General features: G+C 36.7%; 3 protein-coding genes and 1 long non-coding RNA gene across 4 annotated transcripts; 2 read left to right on the top strand and 2 right to left on the bottom strand.

Moving 5' to 3' along the window:
* The first annotated feature begins 1,115 nt into the window (after window positions 1–1,115).
* Window positions 1,116–1,598, top strand: LOC113324486 (acidic leucine-rich nuclear phosphoprotein 32 family member B-like). The gene has a single exon (XM_026572807.1). It carries the CDS (start codon window positions 1,116–1,118, stop codon window positions 1,596–1,598), a length of 483 nt encoding a protein of 160 aa, XP_026428592.1.
* Window positions 1,599–3,876: 2,278 nt separating this feature from the next.
* Window positions 3,877–5,956, top strand: LOC113325446. The gene is made up of 2 exons (XR_003348035.1): window positions 3,877–5,117; window positions 5,285–5,956. It is a non-coding gene; the product is annotated as an uncharacterized LOC113325446 (long non-coding RNA).
* Window positions 5,957–6,603: 647 nt separating this feature from the next.
* LOC113321312 (short integuments 2, mitochondrial-like) lies at window positions 6,604–10,167 on the bottom strand. The gene is made up of 9 exons (XM_026569209.1): window positions 9,778–10,167; window positions 8,783–9,019; window positions 8,577–8,681; window positions 8,423–8,500; window positions 8,110–8,251; window positions 7,901–7,971; window positions 7,679–7,775; window positions 7,201–7,400; window positions 6,604–7,073 (listed from the first exon to the last, which is right to left on the bottom strand). Exons 2-9 carry the CDS (start codon window positions 8,966–8,968, stop codon window positions 6,792–6,794), a joined length of 1,161 nt encoding a protein of 386 aa, XP_026424994.1. The 5' UTR covers window positions 8,969–9,019; window positions 9,778–10,167; the 3' UTR covers window positions 6,604–6,791.
* Window positions 10,168–18,161: 7,994 nt separating this feature from the next.
* Window positions 18,162–19,560, bottom strand: LOC113323374 (protein MIZU-KUSSEI 1-like). The gene has a single exon (XM_026571666.1). The coding sequence runs from the start codon at window positions 19,436–19,438 to the stop codon at window positions 18,449–18,451; it is 990 nt and encodes a 329-aa protein (XP_026427451.1). The 5' UTR covers window positions 19,439–19,560; the 3' UTR covers window positions 18,162–18,448.
* Between the last annotated feature and the right edge of the window lie 349 nt (window positions 19,561–19,909).

Below are 19,909 nucleotides of genomic sequence, written 5' to 3'. Positions count from 1 at the left end.
CACGATTATTTGTTGTGTGTCTTGATGTATGTTGAATGAAATGTATGTAAACTGCCATATCAATGTAGATTTGTATTTATGTAGGGTATACACAAATTGATACTATGTTTGTTGTTTGTTAAGGTGCATAATGAGTCTAATGGGTTCTTATGTGAGAGCTAAATATGGAATCTATTTGGATACATCTAGTGACTGTGATGAAGAAGAGAAAGCTTTGCTAATGTTTACACAACTATGTTTGGATGAACGATTGCGTATTATTAGACAACTTGTACCAAGGGAGGTACAGACACGTAGTGTAATAACGTGTGATCGAGTGTGGCATGATGCCAAAATGATGAATGATTATTTTACGCCTGGAACCGGTTATACCTCTAGACAATTCAAACAACGTTTAGGCGTGAGGGAAGACTTATTCGAGAAATAGTTAGGAAAATTGCTTGAAATGGATCCGGACTAGCATCAACGTACGGATGCAACCGGTACTATGGGGAATTCTCCGCATATGAAATTAGTTTCCGTGATGAAATGTTTATGCAAAAGTACGCCAGCTGATAGTACTGATGATTATACTCCTATGGGTGCCACCACAATATACTATTATCTTAAAAGATTTTGCCACACCGTTTGTATGACTTTTGGAGAAAGATATTTGCGTGAACCCAATCCTGAAGATGTTCAGAGGTTGCTAGCTGAGAATGCGGACCGAGGTTTTCCCGGAATGCTTGGTAGTGTTGATTGTATGCAATGGCCATGGAATGCCTGGATCAAATAACGATTTGAATGTGTTGGCACACTCACCCCTTTTTGATAACATGCTAAAGGGTGTAGCACCTCCATGCAATTATGTCATCAACGGTCACCAATACAATATGGGTTATTTCTTAGTCGATGGTATCTATCCAAAGTTGACTATAATTGTACAAGCTTTTTCTCAGACATAGGACATTCCCGACTATGTGAGGTTCAACAAGTATCAAATAGCTAAAAGAAAGTATGTCGAGCGTGCTTTTGGAGTGCTTCAGGGTAAATTCAGAATTGTCGGATCTCCCTGTAAGTTTTGGCACCAATCTGACTTGAATCTAATTATAAAATGTTGTCTTATTTTACACAACATGATTATCGAGCATGAACGTCGGGATTCGGATTGGGACAGAGTTGTTCCTGTTCCGATTCCGAAACCTACCGTTAACGGTCGTGTATTTATGTCATCTCTGAAAAACCTAGAACTCCACCTACAACTAAGAAATGATCTTGCCAAGCACATCGCTGTGCGTCCTGGACGAGGAGGCGCGGCAGGGGAATTGTCTAGTTTGGAGGGTTCAGATATGGAATACGTGGTACTTCCATCATCAGAAGGATATTATGAAGATACAGACTTAGAAGAAGAAGTTGTTCCTGGCCAAAACGAAGATGGGGTATTTGATTATTATGGAGATTACAATGATCAAATCTCAGATGACTTTGAACATGCAATTGAACATGTTCATGCAGACGGACATGTAAGAGATGAATATCAACATGATGGAGATGACGATGAGGATTCTGGCGATGATGATGAGGATTCTGAGGATGACGATGATGATGTTGAGGCATAGGATGTATTTCACTGTTGTGTTTTAAGATTTCGAATGTTACACGCATATGTAATAACAGATTTTAAATTATTTTTGGGTTTAAATTATGTATGCAAATGATAACGTGTATATTTGATGGCATATGGTTTACAATTACTCTAATTCGTGAAATCATTTAAATAGTATATGGATATGTATACATATCCGTGAAATCTATTTTGTACAGTATTAGGATCAGTATACTTATCCGTAAAATCTCTTTCTACAGTGTATGGCTAAGTATACTGACCATGTATAAATGATTCACAATATCTTTACCAATGAACACATTAGTTCGACCAATATGTTTGGTGTGGGCATTGTTGTTCCATTCTCATTTTTTCCTTCCTTGATCGTGTTTCCTTAAGATACTCCAAAATACTAGCACTTTGTTGATAGATCAGATCTTCTTCCATCTTAACCGAAGATGTTCCCTCACCACCTTCTCTATATATACCTTGCTCACGATCCTTCTTCTCTCTGGCTAGCTTTTTGGCTTTCTTTGTTCCTATAGGACGTGCATTTTCCTTGTATTTCCAACGAGTTTCTCCATTGGGAAGAACTTCACTACCATCTTCGACTGATACAAAGTTACGATGATTATTAAACAACTCACTGTTTTGGCTCACAGTCAGTTCATAATTAAATCCAGGGACCTTTGCTCAAAACAATTCATAACATGCATCATACTTGAATGGTTGTCCTCTTTGTTCCTGGAATCGCAAGCGACCATCTCTTGTCTGAAAAATTATATAAGAAACATTAGGTTTATTACTATTATCACTAGGGCTGTTCATGGTCGGTTTTGGTTCGGTTTCTAGCCAAACCAAAACCGAAACCAATATTATTGGTTTCTAAAAATCTAAACCAAACCAATCCATTAACCATTGGTTCGGTTTCCAAATGGCTTCAGTTGGTTTCGGTTTGTCCCAGTGGTTTTTGGTTAACCAATAATTATGTCAAACCAAAAAAAAAAATACACAAATTTACAGATAAAAAAATCGTAGTTGCCGATAGTATTGGTTTACACAAATACACAGACAAAATAAATAAATCAAGAATAGTTAAAGCTTACTGTAATTCTAGAGATCAAAAGAAGATATATAATATATCTTAATTTAGATATTGACAAATAAAAAAGAAGGAAGACGGGAAGAAAAAAGTCGAGTAGCAGCAGCTGTTGTTGGGGGTGGAGAAGGGAGGCGGCTGAGAGAAGGAGAAAGAGAAAGAGGGAGAGTATCATAATGAAATATTAGATTTAGGGTTTCTATTTATCCTCTAAATCAATGGGTAGAATCTAATACTTTTAAATCGACGGTAGAAACTAAGTTTAAAAATTAATCGGTTCCCCAATGGTTTTTGGTTCGGTTTTCAGGTCAAACCAAAACCAAACCAGTAATGTCGGTTTTTCAACTTCTTTTACCAAACCAATCCAAATCTAAATGGTTTGGTTCGGTTTCTTGCTTATTGGTCTGATTCGGTCGGTTTCCAACGGTTAACCGATACCATGTTCAGCCCTAATTATCACCAACTATATGGAAAAACTTAACAAATTAATAAAACTTACCAAATCTTCGTGGCTCGCACCGCTTTTGATTTTCCGATATATAGCGTTAAGAATGGACACAAATTCTTTGACATCTTTTTTAATATTTTTGATCTTGGTTTTTAAAGCTTCCCAATCTCTTTCATATGGATTGCCATTGCGTTCCTCAAAAAATTGATGAATACGTATCCAAAACATAGCGGTTTTTTGCCCCGAACCCACAATCTCGTCCATACTCACATAAATAAAAGCAGTAGTAAGATCGACCTCTTCTCGTGTCACAAAATTATTCACCATTTTGAATGAAACTAAGATATAAAAACTTGAGTGGTAGATGATAAATATAAAAATCAAAGAGGTATAGTAAGATGAAGAGAAAGAAGAAATCAATTGATGTAAGAAGGAGAAAATAAGAAATCAATTGATTTGGTGTGGTTTGAGTAGAGAATTAGAGTGGTATTTATAGAGGATTTTGAAAAAATGGCCGTTGAGATCCGACGGTATGCGGAATAGAGCCGTTATTAATGATGGATGGTTAGGATCGGGTGTGAGAGAGGTGTCAAAAGAAAAAGGTCAAACAAATAATATTTCTGAAACGGGTACTCAGTAGCCGTGTAAAAAGCTACGGGTACTGAGTAGCCATATCAACGGTTATACGGTTACTCAGTACCCGTAAATCATAAAAATATACGGGTACTCTGATCCCCTTATAGGGAACTGAGGTGATTTCCCTATACGAATAGGGATTTAGGAGACGGAGATGGATTTTTTGGGTTTTGAGAGATAGAGAAGGATATGGAAGGGAGGGGTAGCACCATAGTGCTAGCTCTTATGTTCTCTCTTCTCTTCCAAGGGAACGTCTTCTCACTTCTTCTCCAACACAGTCGAAACTGCACAAGCAGAGAAGAGCTTCAACTTTCTTCTAATTCTCTTCTTCTTCGACTTCTCGTGTATCACTACTGCCATCACCACTAAACATTTTTTCTTCAGTTATTCTTGTCAATCAAGTGATTCTTGTTAATCATGATTTAATAATTTCTCAAATTGGGGAAGAATTTCAGGGTTTGTCAAAATTAGGTTTAATTCATTGAATTGAGGTTGGTTTAAGAATAGGGTTTAACTTGATTTTCATTTTTTTCAGTTTCATACGTTAAATTTTGTACTTCAGTTAATTAGGGTTTCTAATTATTTTGATTGTGAATCAACACCAAAGGAAATTATTTGATTATGATTGTGACTTGTTAGAACCTATAATACATATGAGAGATGGGGTTTCTGGTCAAAACCTGGGAATATGGTGTGGCAGAAAGAATGTGTTGTTTGATTTGGTTTGGCAGTGGCTAGGAATTGAAGCCAACAGGGGTGGATGATTCGAGTCTGAGATGAATAATTGGAGCCGTGTTAGATTGAAGAAAGGATTGAATGAATGAATCAGTTTTTATGAATTTGATATTGTAGTGAAGAACATGGGAGGATTGGAAATCGAACAGTGGTGCATATATATGCCACCAGCAGAACGCATGTAGGTGTTTGCAAAATTGCTTGAACCACCAGCTTCACTCGACAATCAACAACCGAGTTCTCGTTGCAGCTGCCTGTTGACTGCCATGGCTTGATGGATTTCTAGAGTGGGTGAAGTAGATTACAGTGTTCTTGAACTGAGAAGGAGATGAAGAATTGTTGTTCCTGGATGGGTTTGATGGTCAAAATGGGTTTCGGAATTCGATTGAGTTTTGAACAGATTTCAAGTCGTGAAAATAGTTCTACATAAGAACTTGTCGCTTCTGTTTACAAGGGAGTGTGGTGCACTTGGGTATGAAGTTACATAATGAATTTCATGCTGCAATGGAGGCTTGAACCCGTGTTGGTCTATGCTGTTGTAAATGTTAGAATTGCAAGAAATGGATTGCTTGGTGGTGGATGGCCGTCAGGGATTGTTCCAAAACGAAAATCGGGTAAGCCTTTGCCCCCCCTTGCATTTAGTAACCGTTGATTATTGAACTCTATGTTTATGAAGGTTATATGACAGCCTTTAATATTACCGTTCTGTGTGTGATTCTGTTGAAGGGGGATTGGTGCTATCTTACCGTATTCTTATATACTGGTTTGTTATGTATTTCAGGTAAACCAAAATAGCTAGTGGTTGTGGATATCTTTCAACCATGTACACAAGTCCTGTAGAACAATCCAATATAATGAAAACTACATAGAATCTGGAGTCGGTTTGGTGAAAGTCTCTTCCTCTAAACAGTTTTAACCTGGGACAAATCAACGAATTGAAAATTATAGAGCAGTGCAGTACGTGGTTTCATTTCATCGTCTTGTCGATGGAGCAAAGAAGAGACTTGGTTTCATTAATAGAAAACCAGATGTTGCTTCTGTTCAACCAAGTGGTGAATGTATGATCTCGACGTGGTCTGTGTGTTACTGAATTTGGGCAGTGAGAAGACGGCAAAGACAAACTTGGTGCTGTTGCTGCCGGATGAACTCGACGTGGTCTATCTGTTCGATGAAATGCCCCAAAGAAGGATTACTAAAAGGTCATAGTCAATTGTGTTCTCATCTTGATAAATTTTTGTGGATCCGACAGGGGTATTAGTAGGTGATTTTGATCAGTTTTCTGTTGGTGGGTTTGACTTTGATGGTTATTCTCGACTTTGGTTGCGAGTTATGTCTGAGTTCTTGATTTTGATTTAACTCTTACTCACGACTTAACTCGCTAACGACTTGCAATGATGACTTGATTTAACTCACTATAATGAGATGATTCGAGGGCGTAAATGTTTTTTACTAAGCTGAACTACTGTCACCTGTGCACTAACAGATGTTAACTGTATTTTGAAAAAAACTGGATGGAAAAGGTCAAATGTGTGGCACTAAATAAATTCTGAAAAAAATGATGGTACTTTCTTAAATATAAAATCGAAAGTGTGGCACTTTATTAACATCCCCATTGTTGTTCACTAGTAGCTTTTGGAAACTTATTTTTTAATTTTTCTTGCACTGTTCGTTGGAACTCTATGATAGGATGAAACTCTTAGCATGGAATGTTCAAGGATGGGCTAACCCCTTCATACAAAACCACCTTAAACAACTGATTTAAAAGGAAAAACCAGAGGACTAAGTCTCAAATACCCCTAGTTAAATCTTTGGTATCTTCACTCCCTAATTACCATATAGCTGATCCAATAGGTTTTGCAATAGGTTAAATGTTTTTTTCTTTGATGTAGTACAATGGAATATTAACAGTTGTCAACTAATTTTGATCCTAAGGAATGGTCTCTTACTTGCTTTTATGGGAGTCCCTATCTTGCAAATAAAAATGTAGTTTGGGACTTCTTAGAAGAAATAATAAGTACACAGGTTAACAGGAATATTCCTTGGAACGCATCGGTGAAACTTGGTTTACCAACCCTCAAATATGCTTTCACTAGGAATTCATAAGCTAAAATCATCAGGTTATGATTGATGTATAATAAATAATATATGGTAGTACAGATAACCAGGTATAACTCATTGCAACGAGAACGAATTCAGGGGCAGTGATTGAAAGTTTCATGTGTTTTTCTTGCAAAAACTTGTGTGTTTCTTTTACATGAATGCAAGAGTAAGCACGTGAGCATAAACATTCAAGATTCAGTGTTAGATAATGAAGATGACGGGTTAATATCACCGGGTACATCGTCGAGAGTGAATCGACCAAGTTTACCCATTCTAAATAGAGCAAGGAACTTCTTCGATACCATCCTCCGAGCGTCATCTGATGCCTTATGAGCAGGTATTTTAAATGCTTTTTGAAGAGCTGCAAACTGCTTCTCTATCAGACACTCTAAATCACTTTCATCCTCCAAATTACCATTGAATTCTGACAGTGTGACGTACAATGCACACTGGACTTCTGATACAACATCCTATAAAGAAACAGAGGAGAATCAAAGAAATTTAGCTTCTCAAAATTAGTCTAACAAGACCCATGTTACATAGAGAAACGCATTCTCAGTGACAGGCTGATAGTACTAGAGAAATATCATGCATTACCTCAATATAATGGACATCACCCGCATTTTGCTGTATTCCTTTTTTCGGTTTATAGTCCTTTCCATTGTCTCCACACAAAGACGCTTCGAGTCGTCTGTTGTTCAAGTTCTTCCAGTGAAGGGGTGTGCTTCGAATGTTTAAAATAGCCAGTAGGTATTGCGCAATACGTTCTTCACCAACCACCGAATCTTTAACAGATCCTACATTATTGAGATGAATTCAATGCTCTGTCGCTATATGACCAAATGATTAATTTGCATATATATTTACAATGAAAGTCATTTCTTTTAGTTTACAGAAAAAACATAATTTCTCAAGTAGAAGCATATTTTATGACAAGCAGGTAACATATTCTTAAAACCTTCCTGACAATGAAAAAACAGGTTGCTATTAATATCGCACACTTGCAGAAATAAAATGGATATTGTCGAAAAGTATGACAGAAATGGTTGAATGCAACTCATAACAGAAAAAATACCTGTTAGTGCAAGCTTTAGCCCTGTCTCTATATCGGGGATACTTGGAACAAGTATACCTGGAGTATCAAGAACATATATGCTCGGGTGATGTGCAATCTGTATGTTCATGGTCAAAGTTAGCAGACGACCGCAAATAAAAAGAACCACACGTGCGGTAGCACTGAAAATTACAGTGATTGTCAAAATGACGTATCGGTAACAAAATATGAAATGTACCACACCTTAAATCCTGCAATATCTTGAGTTACGCCTGGTAAAGGTCCCACTGAAGCCCGTTTCAGCTTCTGCTGTGCTATGAAAAATTAATACATAATCATGCTCCACGAAATATTTCAAGCTAGAAGGTATTGGAAGGTAATAAATTCAGTTCCTAATGGCCATATGTCGACATAAACACTAATTTATTCGCGAGACCCTCGAAAAAGGTTACCAGGAAAGCGTGCAGATGCGATCTGGTGGATGCAGTTAATAAGCGACGACTTGCCAACATTAGGAACACCAACCACCATAATTATAAGTGTGGGTTCCTTAGAAATCTTTTCCTTCAGCTTCAGTTCTGCAAATTCCAGAAGCTGTGATACATTTAAAGTTAACGCGAAATTTGATCAAAGGCATAAACTACTCCATGATCTAAATAACATAGTTACGTTTCCAAACTACGTGATGAACTCAGCATGTTTAAGCAAATCATAAGGGCGATGTTAACTGTAAGTCACAGAAAAGTCGTTAAATCATCAACTAACCTTCTTGACGGAGTTTTGGCTGTGTGCATTTATTGTCATGCAATCTTGCTTAAGTGAAGCAAAATATCCAGTCCATCGCTGTGAAAATTACAAAAGATTAGGAGAAGAAAAAGGATTAGAAGTAGATAAATAAAGAGGAATAATCAACACTTACATGCATTATATTGGGATTGGCCAAATCCTTCTTGTTGAGAGCAATAACTCGGTTTTTGCTAGATAGAACATCCTGAAGATCTCCATTCACAGATGATAACGGAATCTGTAGGGTTCCAACGCTTCATTATCAGTCAAATTTACAATTTTATACGAAATGCATGCGCAAGGAGAAATTGCGATCAGTGCATATGAAAGAGAACTTACACGAGCATCGCGAACTTCAATAACAAGGTCAGCAAGTTTGAGCCGGTCACGAATGGCGCGAGTTGCAGAAGCCATGTGACCAGGAAACCAATTGACAGGTCCACCACTCATGTTGAACCCCATCTCTCCTAAATTTTTCTTCACTAATCTTCCCATCACATTGCCCATCTTTGTTGTTCCAACCATTCTAAATACTTGACTTTTCCCCCCTTTTTTTTTCTCTGTGAGATTGTGTTGCTTCAAGAAAAGATTAAACTTCAACAAATTAGACATCATTCAGTAAAAGAAAAGAAAACATATTTTGATGACTAAACTCTTACCAACTAATTATCAAAATGGTGTATATGGTAAACTAGGTGACATTCACCAGACAGTTCTATAATCATTTACTCAAGGCTCAGGCTCTGGTCAGAAGGTGTAGTAACTACTAGTTAAGCGCTTGCACGGTGGGGCTGACAAAACGTTTCAACAGTCACTTAGGAAGAAAGCATTGGAAAAAACTATTTTACTACAGACCCCCAAAATGCTGTTGAGCTCCATGGATGCATCTATTCTTTCATCAGTTTTCTTCGTTATGAGCTCACTAGAGGCCATTTCATCACAAGCACTCAATTTCCCAACCAACACAACAGGGCTAGTGTCTACTTCAACTATGATTTCTGATCTTGATACCATGGTACAAGAATTACCAATAGCATAGGTATCCTCAACCATAACACTTCCATCATCCTAGCTAAACGTAGAGTTGTCAATACAAAAAATAAACGAACATTTGTCATGAAGTATTCTTTTTTCCAATTTACACATTTCCAGAACCTAGGTAATACGCATTTTAAACAATTTATTTTCTCCAGATAATTTCCTCAATCAGTTAGCATGCATTCCTTCGGACTTGCAATAACCAAAAAAGAAACCCCTGAACACGAAACAACATGATCCATCTATCTATCAATAACAAACAAAACCCTTAAATGAATCATTGAAAACCAACATACCTCCTCCCCTATGTGCGTAGTTCGTTCTTCTTCTAAGTGGAAGAGGGTCAAATATCCTCGTAGACACAATCAAATCACTACTGATTGGAAGCAAACATGAATTTCTGTCGTCTCTGTTAATTGACCAGCTAGAACTGTATTTGTCCACCGAAGAAGAATTACTAAAACCCTAGGACGAACCCTGTCATTTCCACCTGAACCAGGTATATGGGCTCGAAATAAAACGAAACCCTGTCATTTCCACCCGAATTTCTGAAGGGGAACCCAAAATTTACTTCCCGCCCCCCATCCAAATTTGTTTCCATTTTTCCATTCTTTGGTATAGGGAAACCTAAAATTTTCTTTCTTTTTCTTATTTTTGTTACAGGGTTACCAAAATAATTCAGGGGAAAGTTGGACTTTGGTCGAGAAGTGTTTGAAACAGAATCAAGGGAGGTGAAAAGAAAATTCAATTGCAGTAGTTCTTACTATTTACCAATTTTACCGGTTCTTAACAAATATTCTCTATTTCGATGGGGAAAAAGAAACTATAAAGTCCACGTTACATTAATATTTTGTTAATTGACTTTTGTTTGATTTTCTTTTCTCTTAACTAATTGATAAGGCTTTTATAAATTATTAATTGTTATTGCAATTTGTGAAGATATTCAAGAAACACAATAATTTGTTTAACTTTAATCAATTATCAATTTATATATTGATGAAAAATGTCGCCAAAAGAATCAAACTCAAGATTTTGATGTAATCTTTGAGTATTAGTGACTCGGGATGATCATAACAAATATTGTTCCATAATTTTGTTTTGAGAAGATTTATCGTTAAAGAAATCTAATGAGTTGGAATAGAGAAATAATGATTACGAAAACGTTTTGACATTTTAAGGGAAAGTATTAAAGAAAAACAGTGATTGCAGTGTGAAGGCAATCTCATCAAACCTCCCTTTAGATCGCAGAATTATTATTTTGTCCCATCCTGATTTTCTTGTGCAAACGATGGTCTGGTGAACGGATTTGAATTTTATTTGTATACCAAGTTATGTGCTAGCTAAAAATCTACATGGGATCAATTTCTTTATCAAATAAAAATAGGTAGAGATCTGTAAATGGAGGTTGTGAAAAGAAGAGGGTACCAAGTACACCACCAACATTTTCGTTCCGACCTATAAAACAAAACCTAATACTACCAACAAGTAGATTCAAAAAAGATCCTTGAATACGATTGTTATAAGTTTTATCTTTCTTGCACAATCAGTGGTATATAACAAAGATCCGGGTACCTGATTGTATACAAAAACTCCTGGACGATCTCAAAAATCATATCGGAACTGTATACGAATCTTATTCCTATGAGAACAAGTCTGGTAATCTACATTTAAAGATATGAATTCACAAGAACAAGTCTTGTAGGTTCTATAAAGTCAAGTCTTGTAATTTAAACTTGTGTTTAATTGGTATATTTTTATGGAGAGTGCGACCGTGAAATTATAGGAGATGACTATATATGTATCTCTCCTTGATGAAGATGGTATGTTATCTTTATTCTCGATAAGTCTTTTGTTTAGTTCACTATGATCCCTTCTTTTTTCACCTTTGTCGATTTAGTTGACAAAAAAGGAAAAAATTATCTAGCACTATTTTACTATAACATATGGCTTCATGGAGCATTATATATATAAGGGGAGGTAAATTGCAAACTGTAGGTTTTTACCTATAATGCAAAAGAGACAAGTAAGGTCTGAGAGGAAGAACATATCTATAATGACCCGTCCCTCCACCGACATTGTCCCCACTTAGCTACTGCGGTTATCCGGCAGTGTGGGGTTTTCAACGGGCATCGCTGCGGTCATCCAGCAACAACTTCCCGGGAGGTCATCCATCCCTGGATTATTCCTGCCCGAGCACGCTTAACTGCAGAGTTTTCTGCCAATTCTGGAGCCAATTGTGGTGAAAAGGCCTCGGTAATAAGAAAGGACAAATTATTACCTATATTTCATTACATCGGTTAACCACCGCCGAAATCGGGGTATTACAATATCACCACCTCGACTCCGAAATATATCCAAGCCCAGATCTCCGACGTTCCCTGCCCCTCATGAGAAGCATATGGACCAATCCCTTCAGTGTACCTTCCCACATTCGGCAGGTGAACCGTCGTCGGTTCTGATGTCATTTGTAATGACCCATCCCTCCACCGATATTGTCCCCACTTAGCCACTGCAGTCATCCGGCAGTGTGGGGTTTTCAACGGGGCCACTGCGGTCATCCAGCAACAACTTCCCGGGAGGTCACCCATCCCTGGATTACTCCTGCCCGAACCCGCTTAACTGCAGAGTTTTCTGCCAATTCTGGAGCCAATTGTGCTGAAAAGGCCTCGGTAATAGGAAAGGACAAATCATTACCTATATTTCATTCCACCGTAATCTACGCCGAAATCGAGGTATTACAATATCATCGTAGTATTTGAAATGACGAGGGTACCAAGTACACAACAATATTTTCGATATCCACATATAAGTCTGATACCTTGTGTGATCTGATATAGACATACACTCTCAAGAAGATAGCAAACCACAAGGTATATAATTGGTATATAGTTCAAGTATGAAACTGGGCACAACCATATGGGATCAACCTAAGTATTAGATTAACGTACCAGTGCAAATACTTTAATCATAATTAAAATAATAACTATAACGCGAAAAGTAAAGTAAAAGCACACAACAAGATTTGTTAACGAGGAAGCCTCAAATACATAAAAAAACCCAGGACCTAGTCCAGTTTTAGATACTCTCATAATTAAGATGTTATACAAAGAACACTACCAACTTCGTATTATAGATCTACAATGAAAATCGGACCTTTAATCCGATTGATTTCTTTCAACTATGAAACAAGTTCATACATTTACTTCCTTAAGCTTATGTGATTAAACATAACTTTCTAGGCATGAAATCAAACTGAAGTTCACGACACAATATAGTAACGAGTTACAAAGATTATGTAGATGTCGCAATTACGAAGTTCAAAAAAAAACGTTATATTTCGTAATTCAATATAGAACTGGCAATTAGGGTCAGAACCCGCAGGTTGGACCTAACCCGACCCGCGTAAACCCGGACCTAACCCGGCTTGTTAGTTAATAGGGACGAGCTAGAGTTGAACTTTTAGAACCCGCGGGTCAAACGGGTTGACCCGCCTAACCCGCGGGCTAACCCGCCAACCCGTGTGATTCCCTGGTTCCGTTTGTCTAAGGTTCTGAGTTGTAAAATTAAACGCCAATCATCTGTATTTGGGACCAAATTAAGTAAAGAAATCACCTTGTTTGGGTTTAATCCACATAAATAACAATCCATGTCCGTCAAATACTCAAAAAAAAAAAAAAAAAAAAAACTCCATATTGAGCACTAAAAAATAAAATTTAATTCCATTTCTAATCCAATCAGTTAATAGCATCACATAACCAATTAATGAAATAATACATTTAGAAATTACAGTGATATAATTTTTAATACAAATTCGCAATAGTAAATACCCAAACTTGTTATTCAAAACTTGGTAGTTTCAAAATGACAAAGTATCATGAACAAAAAATATGAAGAAGTGAATGGATTATTTATAAACTATACAATCATGAAGAAGAGAATCTGATTGTTTATTAAGAAGTTTGAGATTGGGTGGATAATAAAGAAGTTTGATTTTGTTAGGTTACTTGGTATGGATTGGAATAAGTGAAGGATACTATGTAAGGATTATATTTAGATGGATTAGATCAAGTTGGAACAAGACAAAAAAGGGTTGCAGAAGTTAAGGAGAATAATATGAAGAAATAATGGTGGCACCAGGGACGCCGCTGTTGCTGTGGAAGGGATATGAAGTTAGGGATTAATGGGAACATCTTTATATATACGATGGGGTCTAGGGTTTCTCGAGTACTGATTGGGAATGAGAATAAACGAAGTATATATTAAATGCGCAGATTAAGCATTTAGAGTCAAAAAAGATCAGGCAGTCTTGTGGATATGTAGTTCAGTTTAAAACCTTGTTGTCCTAGGTTCGAATCTCCTCAACTGCAACATTTTTAACATGGCAATAAAGTAGTTTGCTAAACGGGTTAACCCGCCGAGATAACCCGTCTATGGGTTAGGGTTGAGTAGTACAGACCCGTTGAATAGAACGAGCCGAGCTAGGGTTGGCCATAATGAACCCGTCACCCGCCTAACCCGCCAAACATGGCAATAAAGTAGTTTGCTAAACGGGTTAACCCGCTGAACCGCCGAGCTAACCCGTCTATGGGTTAGGGTTGAGTAGTACAGACCCGTTGAATAGAACGGGCCGAGCTAGGGTTGGCCATAATAAACCCGTCACCCGCCTAACCCGCCACGGGTTGACCCTAACCCGGGTCGTTGCCAGCTCTAATTCAATATACCTTAAGTTGTAAAACAACTTATATATTGCTCATTGATACTTTGACCATAAAATCATCAAGTGTTTAATACTAGAGTATTATAAATATAACTTTGCATGTTATGTTTTCAATCTAAACGACTCGAAAGTAATGTAATAGAAATGGAAACAAGTCAAGTCTTGTATTACTAACCTCAAGTAGAAGGATGATGTCTTCGTTGATGCTGATACGTCTTCGGATTATTCAGGTCTTCAAAGTAATACTTGTATGTCTCAACATTTCTAGATTTCATAGTCTAACCTAACGAAGTTGACTCTAGTAGTTCTAATCAACCGATTTTTGAGTTTTGATACTAAAATATGGCAACCGACCTTGATAAACCAACGCTTGGTAGGTTTAACTAAGCAATGATCTAACAATATTTCGTCAAAGTTTGGTACAATTGGACCTCGAGGTAAGTTAAAGTATTATGCACCGATATAACATCCATTGAGTAGATTGACTTGTCATTCTACAAAATCTCTAAACGTGTATTTCATAAGTTTTTATTCGCTATAGATCTTCTACAACAATGGTGCAGAAACGATCATTGCAGAACCATGGAAGAACTTGAAGTATGGAGAATTCAAACGGATGTTGAAGATTCAAGAAATCAAGTAGTATGGAAATTGAGCTGAAAGGTTTATTTTATTGAATACATACGTATTTATAGTTTTGTTACTTAAATTAACAAAGGGGAAGATTCTTAGAGCATAACTCGGTCGAACTCGAAAGTTTTGTTATCTCAAGATTGTTGTCAATGTTAGATGTATAAGATTATATCTTAATTTCTAGTCTAATAAAGTCAAGTCTCGAACTAGGATTGAAGTATGGTAGTTGAGTATCATATATCACCAAATAACCCTTGAAGATTGAAGACTGAAAAATATACGAAGACATTTGCGAGAACTTCATCAACAAAAAGGTATGTGAAGACCGACCTATCCTATTTACTCACGCATTTACCATTCCATCTTATGAGACTGTGTTGTATGATTTTAGTAGATTTAATATTACAAATAAGAAATTTTGATTCCAAGATTGTCTTGGTTAAACTATCAAAATATGATTCAAGCAATGGATGTCCATAGATCCTTAACAGTCTTGGTCAAAACACTCTATTGTTTACAAACTATTTTTGTTTAAAGTTGAACATTTGAATATTTCCCAAGCAACAATGCATGTTATCTATATATGACTATTGAGAATGTTTCAAATTTAATAATGGGAGATTTAGAACTACTTGGCGCAATACCCAAGTCAATATGAATTCCGCAAACTATAGAGGTATGCAAACCCATTTTGCGAACCCTTTACATCTAATTTACAGAATATAGGTAGGTTTGCAAACCCCTTGAGTCTGACTTCACGAACTGCCAAGGTTTGTAAACCATTAGGGTCTGGCTTCGTGAACTGTCAGCGGTTTGCAAACCTGTACAGTTACAGTTTAGCATAAGGTCACGAACTATTTTATATGACGATGTTCGCTTTTGCTACAACTCTAATAGACACTTCTAAGACAACTTTATTCACATAATCATTTTGGGCTTGTGGATAATTGTTTAGTCTTGAGTGTTATAAAACATCGCCAAGTGCTTGTAAGTTCAAAGGCATACTTTCCGCTATAAACTTGTGCATGCATGGTTCCAGAACCCTGGACCATAATACATATTCTTATGTGTAATTTGAAGGCGGACTTTTCACATGCTTATATGAATTCTTAATAATAATTTCATTTAAACTTAGAAAGTGTTTGTTTGGATCTCAATCTATTTTAGCTTGAATTCAAAGTTACATGAAGCCTTGAAAGTAGTCTATAAATAAAGAGATTTTTGCGACATGACATCTCAATTCTGACACTCTTGTGTCCTAGTTGCAAAATTATAGTCGTCCTCTATAACTTAGGTTCTTCACAGAACTGTATTCTTGGTTACGACTTTAAGTAAATACTTTAGTTAGGGATTTGTGAAACCCGATCAGACTATATTTTACCTGATTGTTTAGTATCCGGATCTCGTTCTACTGGTTATTGAAGTTCACGGACTTTAGATCAGGAACAAGATAGATATAAATCACAAAGTTCTCTTCGTCTATGACTTTTTGATTCCTCAATATAAATATCTAAGCTCTTATTTAATTTTTTGGATTTTTCTTGAGAGGGTGTTAGTAATCCAAGCTATCTCTGCTAACAGAGTATAAGTGTTTCGGACTCGTGAGGCTTGCTGGACTTTGTCTACTACAAACAGATTTCCAAACCCAGATTGGAACATATTAACAGGGAAATCAAATAGGCTTGTTTATTAGAGGCATGGTATCAAAAGTATTCACTGATTTTGAAGCAACTCTAAGGATGTAAAGGACGTCGGCTAAGGGATTCAAGTGCGTAAATATTCCGAGGTTCAAGAGACGCAAGAAACACAACTGCAACTGAATTGCTTGGAGGGTTGATTCTGTCTTAACTACGCCTCAATCCGAAGTTTGATAGTAGGCTAGTGTTTGTACCGGTTTAATACAGTATGGTATTCAAAGCTAGACGAGATCCCGCGATTTTTATGCCAGTGAAGTTTTTCTCGTTAACAAAATTCTTGTGTTTGTGCTTTTTACTTTTTCGCATTAAAATTTATTCTATTGATTGTTAAAAGTACTACACAGGTCCATACTCCTATCAAACGAAAAAGTTAGGGTTCACTTGGTATCTTCTCCTTTTCAGATAAAATTAGTGTAAAAGGTGTGGTTTTCAAAAACATACCTCTATATTGTTTGATACTCAAAATCAAATTAATAACATGGCATGTGATCACCATCACATGTAAGTCAAACGCCTTCACCTGATTGGTAAAAAACAACTCCAAACCTCGGATTTAAGTTATGGTTTATGTTATTCTTCATTAAAGAAAACAAAAACAGCAGAAGAAAAAATCGATATATGTTTGGGGGAAATATTTGGGCGAGATATGAATCCTTGCAGTCAACTGGGTTGAAAAGTCAATCGAGATTTAAATCCTTGCTGTTTACTTGTTTTATTTTCTTGCAACGAGATACAATGTCTCGCTTATTCCATAATTCTCTCCCCTGATTGTAGCGCTTAGGCATCCCCTCTGACTTAGGCATCCCCCCCCCCCCCCCCCCCCCCCCCCCCCGCACAAACACACACACCACACACACATAAGACTTAATGGCATCACCTATGATATGTCTCCCAGCTTATAAAAATCTTTCTTTTTTTTCAAACTCAAAAAAATGTCGAGCCAAACTTATCATTTGTCTTTCTCGATACTGTGATTACAATGAGTGCCACTGAAATAAAATTGTGTTGGGTGTACTTTGGTTTCTATAATGAATTATGAATGTGGCTTATCACTTTATATACATGATCAACGACTCTTCACAACGATGAAAACGTTACATCCTCCATAGACTCTTCGTGTAAAGTCATATCCTTTGGAAGAGTGATTTCAAAATCGAATTGAAAGAGTTTCGTGAATGGATATAACCCTTCACATTTTGGTAGTCGTCACTAATCTTTTTCTTTCTGAAAGGATGTGTATCTTTTTAGAAATAATTCTTTGGAACGTATAGTTAGTGACAGTTGGCATTCAAATGGATCTTGTCCGAAATATTAGTGATTGTTGGAGTAACCAATCAAACTACGATGTCATAAAAAACGAGTGATAATATGGCTTCCCCAAAATAAAAAATAATTATGGCGGCATGATTTTTTATTGTGACGGCATGATACGAGGACTTGTTATTCTTTTTCCCTGACTAAAGTTATTCTTTTTCCCTTTGCGCCTGACTAAAATTACTTTTTTTCCCTTTGCGCTTCACTCTAAAAATACCAAAAAAATTTAGCTTTTAATTTGGTATTTGTTCTGTCTCATGATTGTGGACGCTCTCACAGAGCATATGACTGTGTAATTTAATATTTTCATGATACATGATTAAGATTACAAATGCACTATTCATAATAATAAAAGTATAATGTAACACAACATACTGAATTGCTAGTTTTTTTTTTGAAGCTAGTTTAATTAATTCCATGTGCAAACAAACTACTACTACCTGTGTTTCTGGAAAAGATGTATTTTTAATTTTTCATTTTTATCGAAAAATAGGTCAAATTGAAAAAGTGAAAGTAATTATTTTCCAGAAACGGAGGGAGAGTGAATTTTCTCTCGTATCATAACTAAAAATCGAAAAAAGAAAAAGAATATAGTAATAATACCCATCAAATTCTGAGGAGAAAAATACTGAGTTCCGGTCCTCCAGTTCCATCAGGACTCAGCATATAAAACGCTTCAGAGTCTCGACTCCCCACAACTCGGTCAAACTTTGCTCTCATATACATAAGTTCTCCGTCTGACCAATTCTCCATCCGAGCTTTATCCATAGGTATTACACCGGCACCAGCTGAAACTGTTTGAATGGTGTTCAAAACATGCCAATCTGATTCACTGCATGTCCGGGAAACTGCATACCCATATTTCTTCCCGTTACAATACATAGTCCACATAGGTTCTTGAAAAATCTTACCGGTGGACCGGCCCCGTCCCCCATTAGTTTGATCGGATGGTTTCTTCTCACATTCTAGCGCAATTCGAACCAGCCCAGATGACATCTCCTTCACTAGCATGGCGGTGGAGGTTCCTAATTCAAGTAATAAAACAGGTTCGGATTTTGGGTCATGCTGAACGGCAAAGTTAACATGGCCCTTCTTGTGCCCGTAGAGGGTGCCCGTAAATTTACGCCCTAAATTTGGTGAGGATGAAGATGGAGCAATAGCTAAGACTTTGGAAGGGAGGTTAATCCAATGACATGAATAACTAGGGAATAATTTACAGATAGAAGTGCAACGGAAAAATGATCTGATGATGGAGAAGAATATTAAGGGTCCGCCCTTAGTAACATTAGATAGTTTCTGTTTTGCATGATGAGAACCTCCGGATTTACGTGAGACTAATGAAGCTTCGGTATTAGTTGATGATGAGGATATCGAGAAATTATAGTCAATATGATCGCGATCGATGTCGTAAGAATATTGGTATTGGTGATTAATTGATGCTGATGAATTTGATGTTCTTGTTGTCGTTGTTGATGACGAAGATGATCGACTCATGATATAATTGTATGGAATGATTTTATGATTATCATGAGTATGGCTTCTTGGACTGATGATACTGTTGTTTCTATGCAACCTAATAACTTCTTCTGATTTCATTTTGTTTAATATAGGGCTTCTGAAGTTTATGATTGATCACAACTTTAGAAAGGAAAGAGGTGATTATTGGCTAGCTAGACAGTGTTAATGATACTGTCGGAAGGTGGCTATTAGAAATAGGTGGAGTATATGTAGATTTATATGTGCGTGATGATGTTGATAGGGGACATACACCTCGGATGTGCAAAGCACCATGTCCAAACGTACTCGTGATGATAAAGGTTTAAAAGCTAGCACAACCAACAAATAACTTTCCCATTTTGGTTTTGTTAGGTTTTTTTTTTTTTTTTTTTTTTTTTTGAAGCATTTGTTAGGTTTGTTGACGACTAAGCACTAGCTACAACCTTTTCACTGTAAACTCAAACTTAAATGAAAAGATTTTGAACTATGATTTTAGGCATACCAAAAACTTTCAAGGCATACAAAATAGTTTTCCCATCCTAGGTGACTTTATAAGGGATGTCTATTGGG

This window comes from Papaver somniferum, chromosome 11 (assembly GCF_003573695.1).
Source record: "Papaver somniferum cultivar HN1 chromosome 11, ASM357369v1, whole genome shotgun sequence".
NCBI lineage: Eukaryota > Viridiplantae > Streptophyta > Magnoliopsida > Ranunculales > Papaveraceae > Papaver > Papaver somniferum.
The sequence above is the reverse complement of the archived record's forward strand: the minus strand, read 5'-3'. Positions and strand labels throughout refer to the sequence as shown.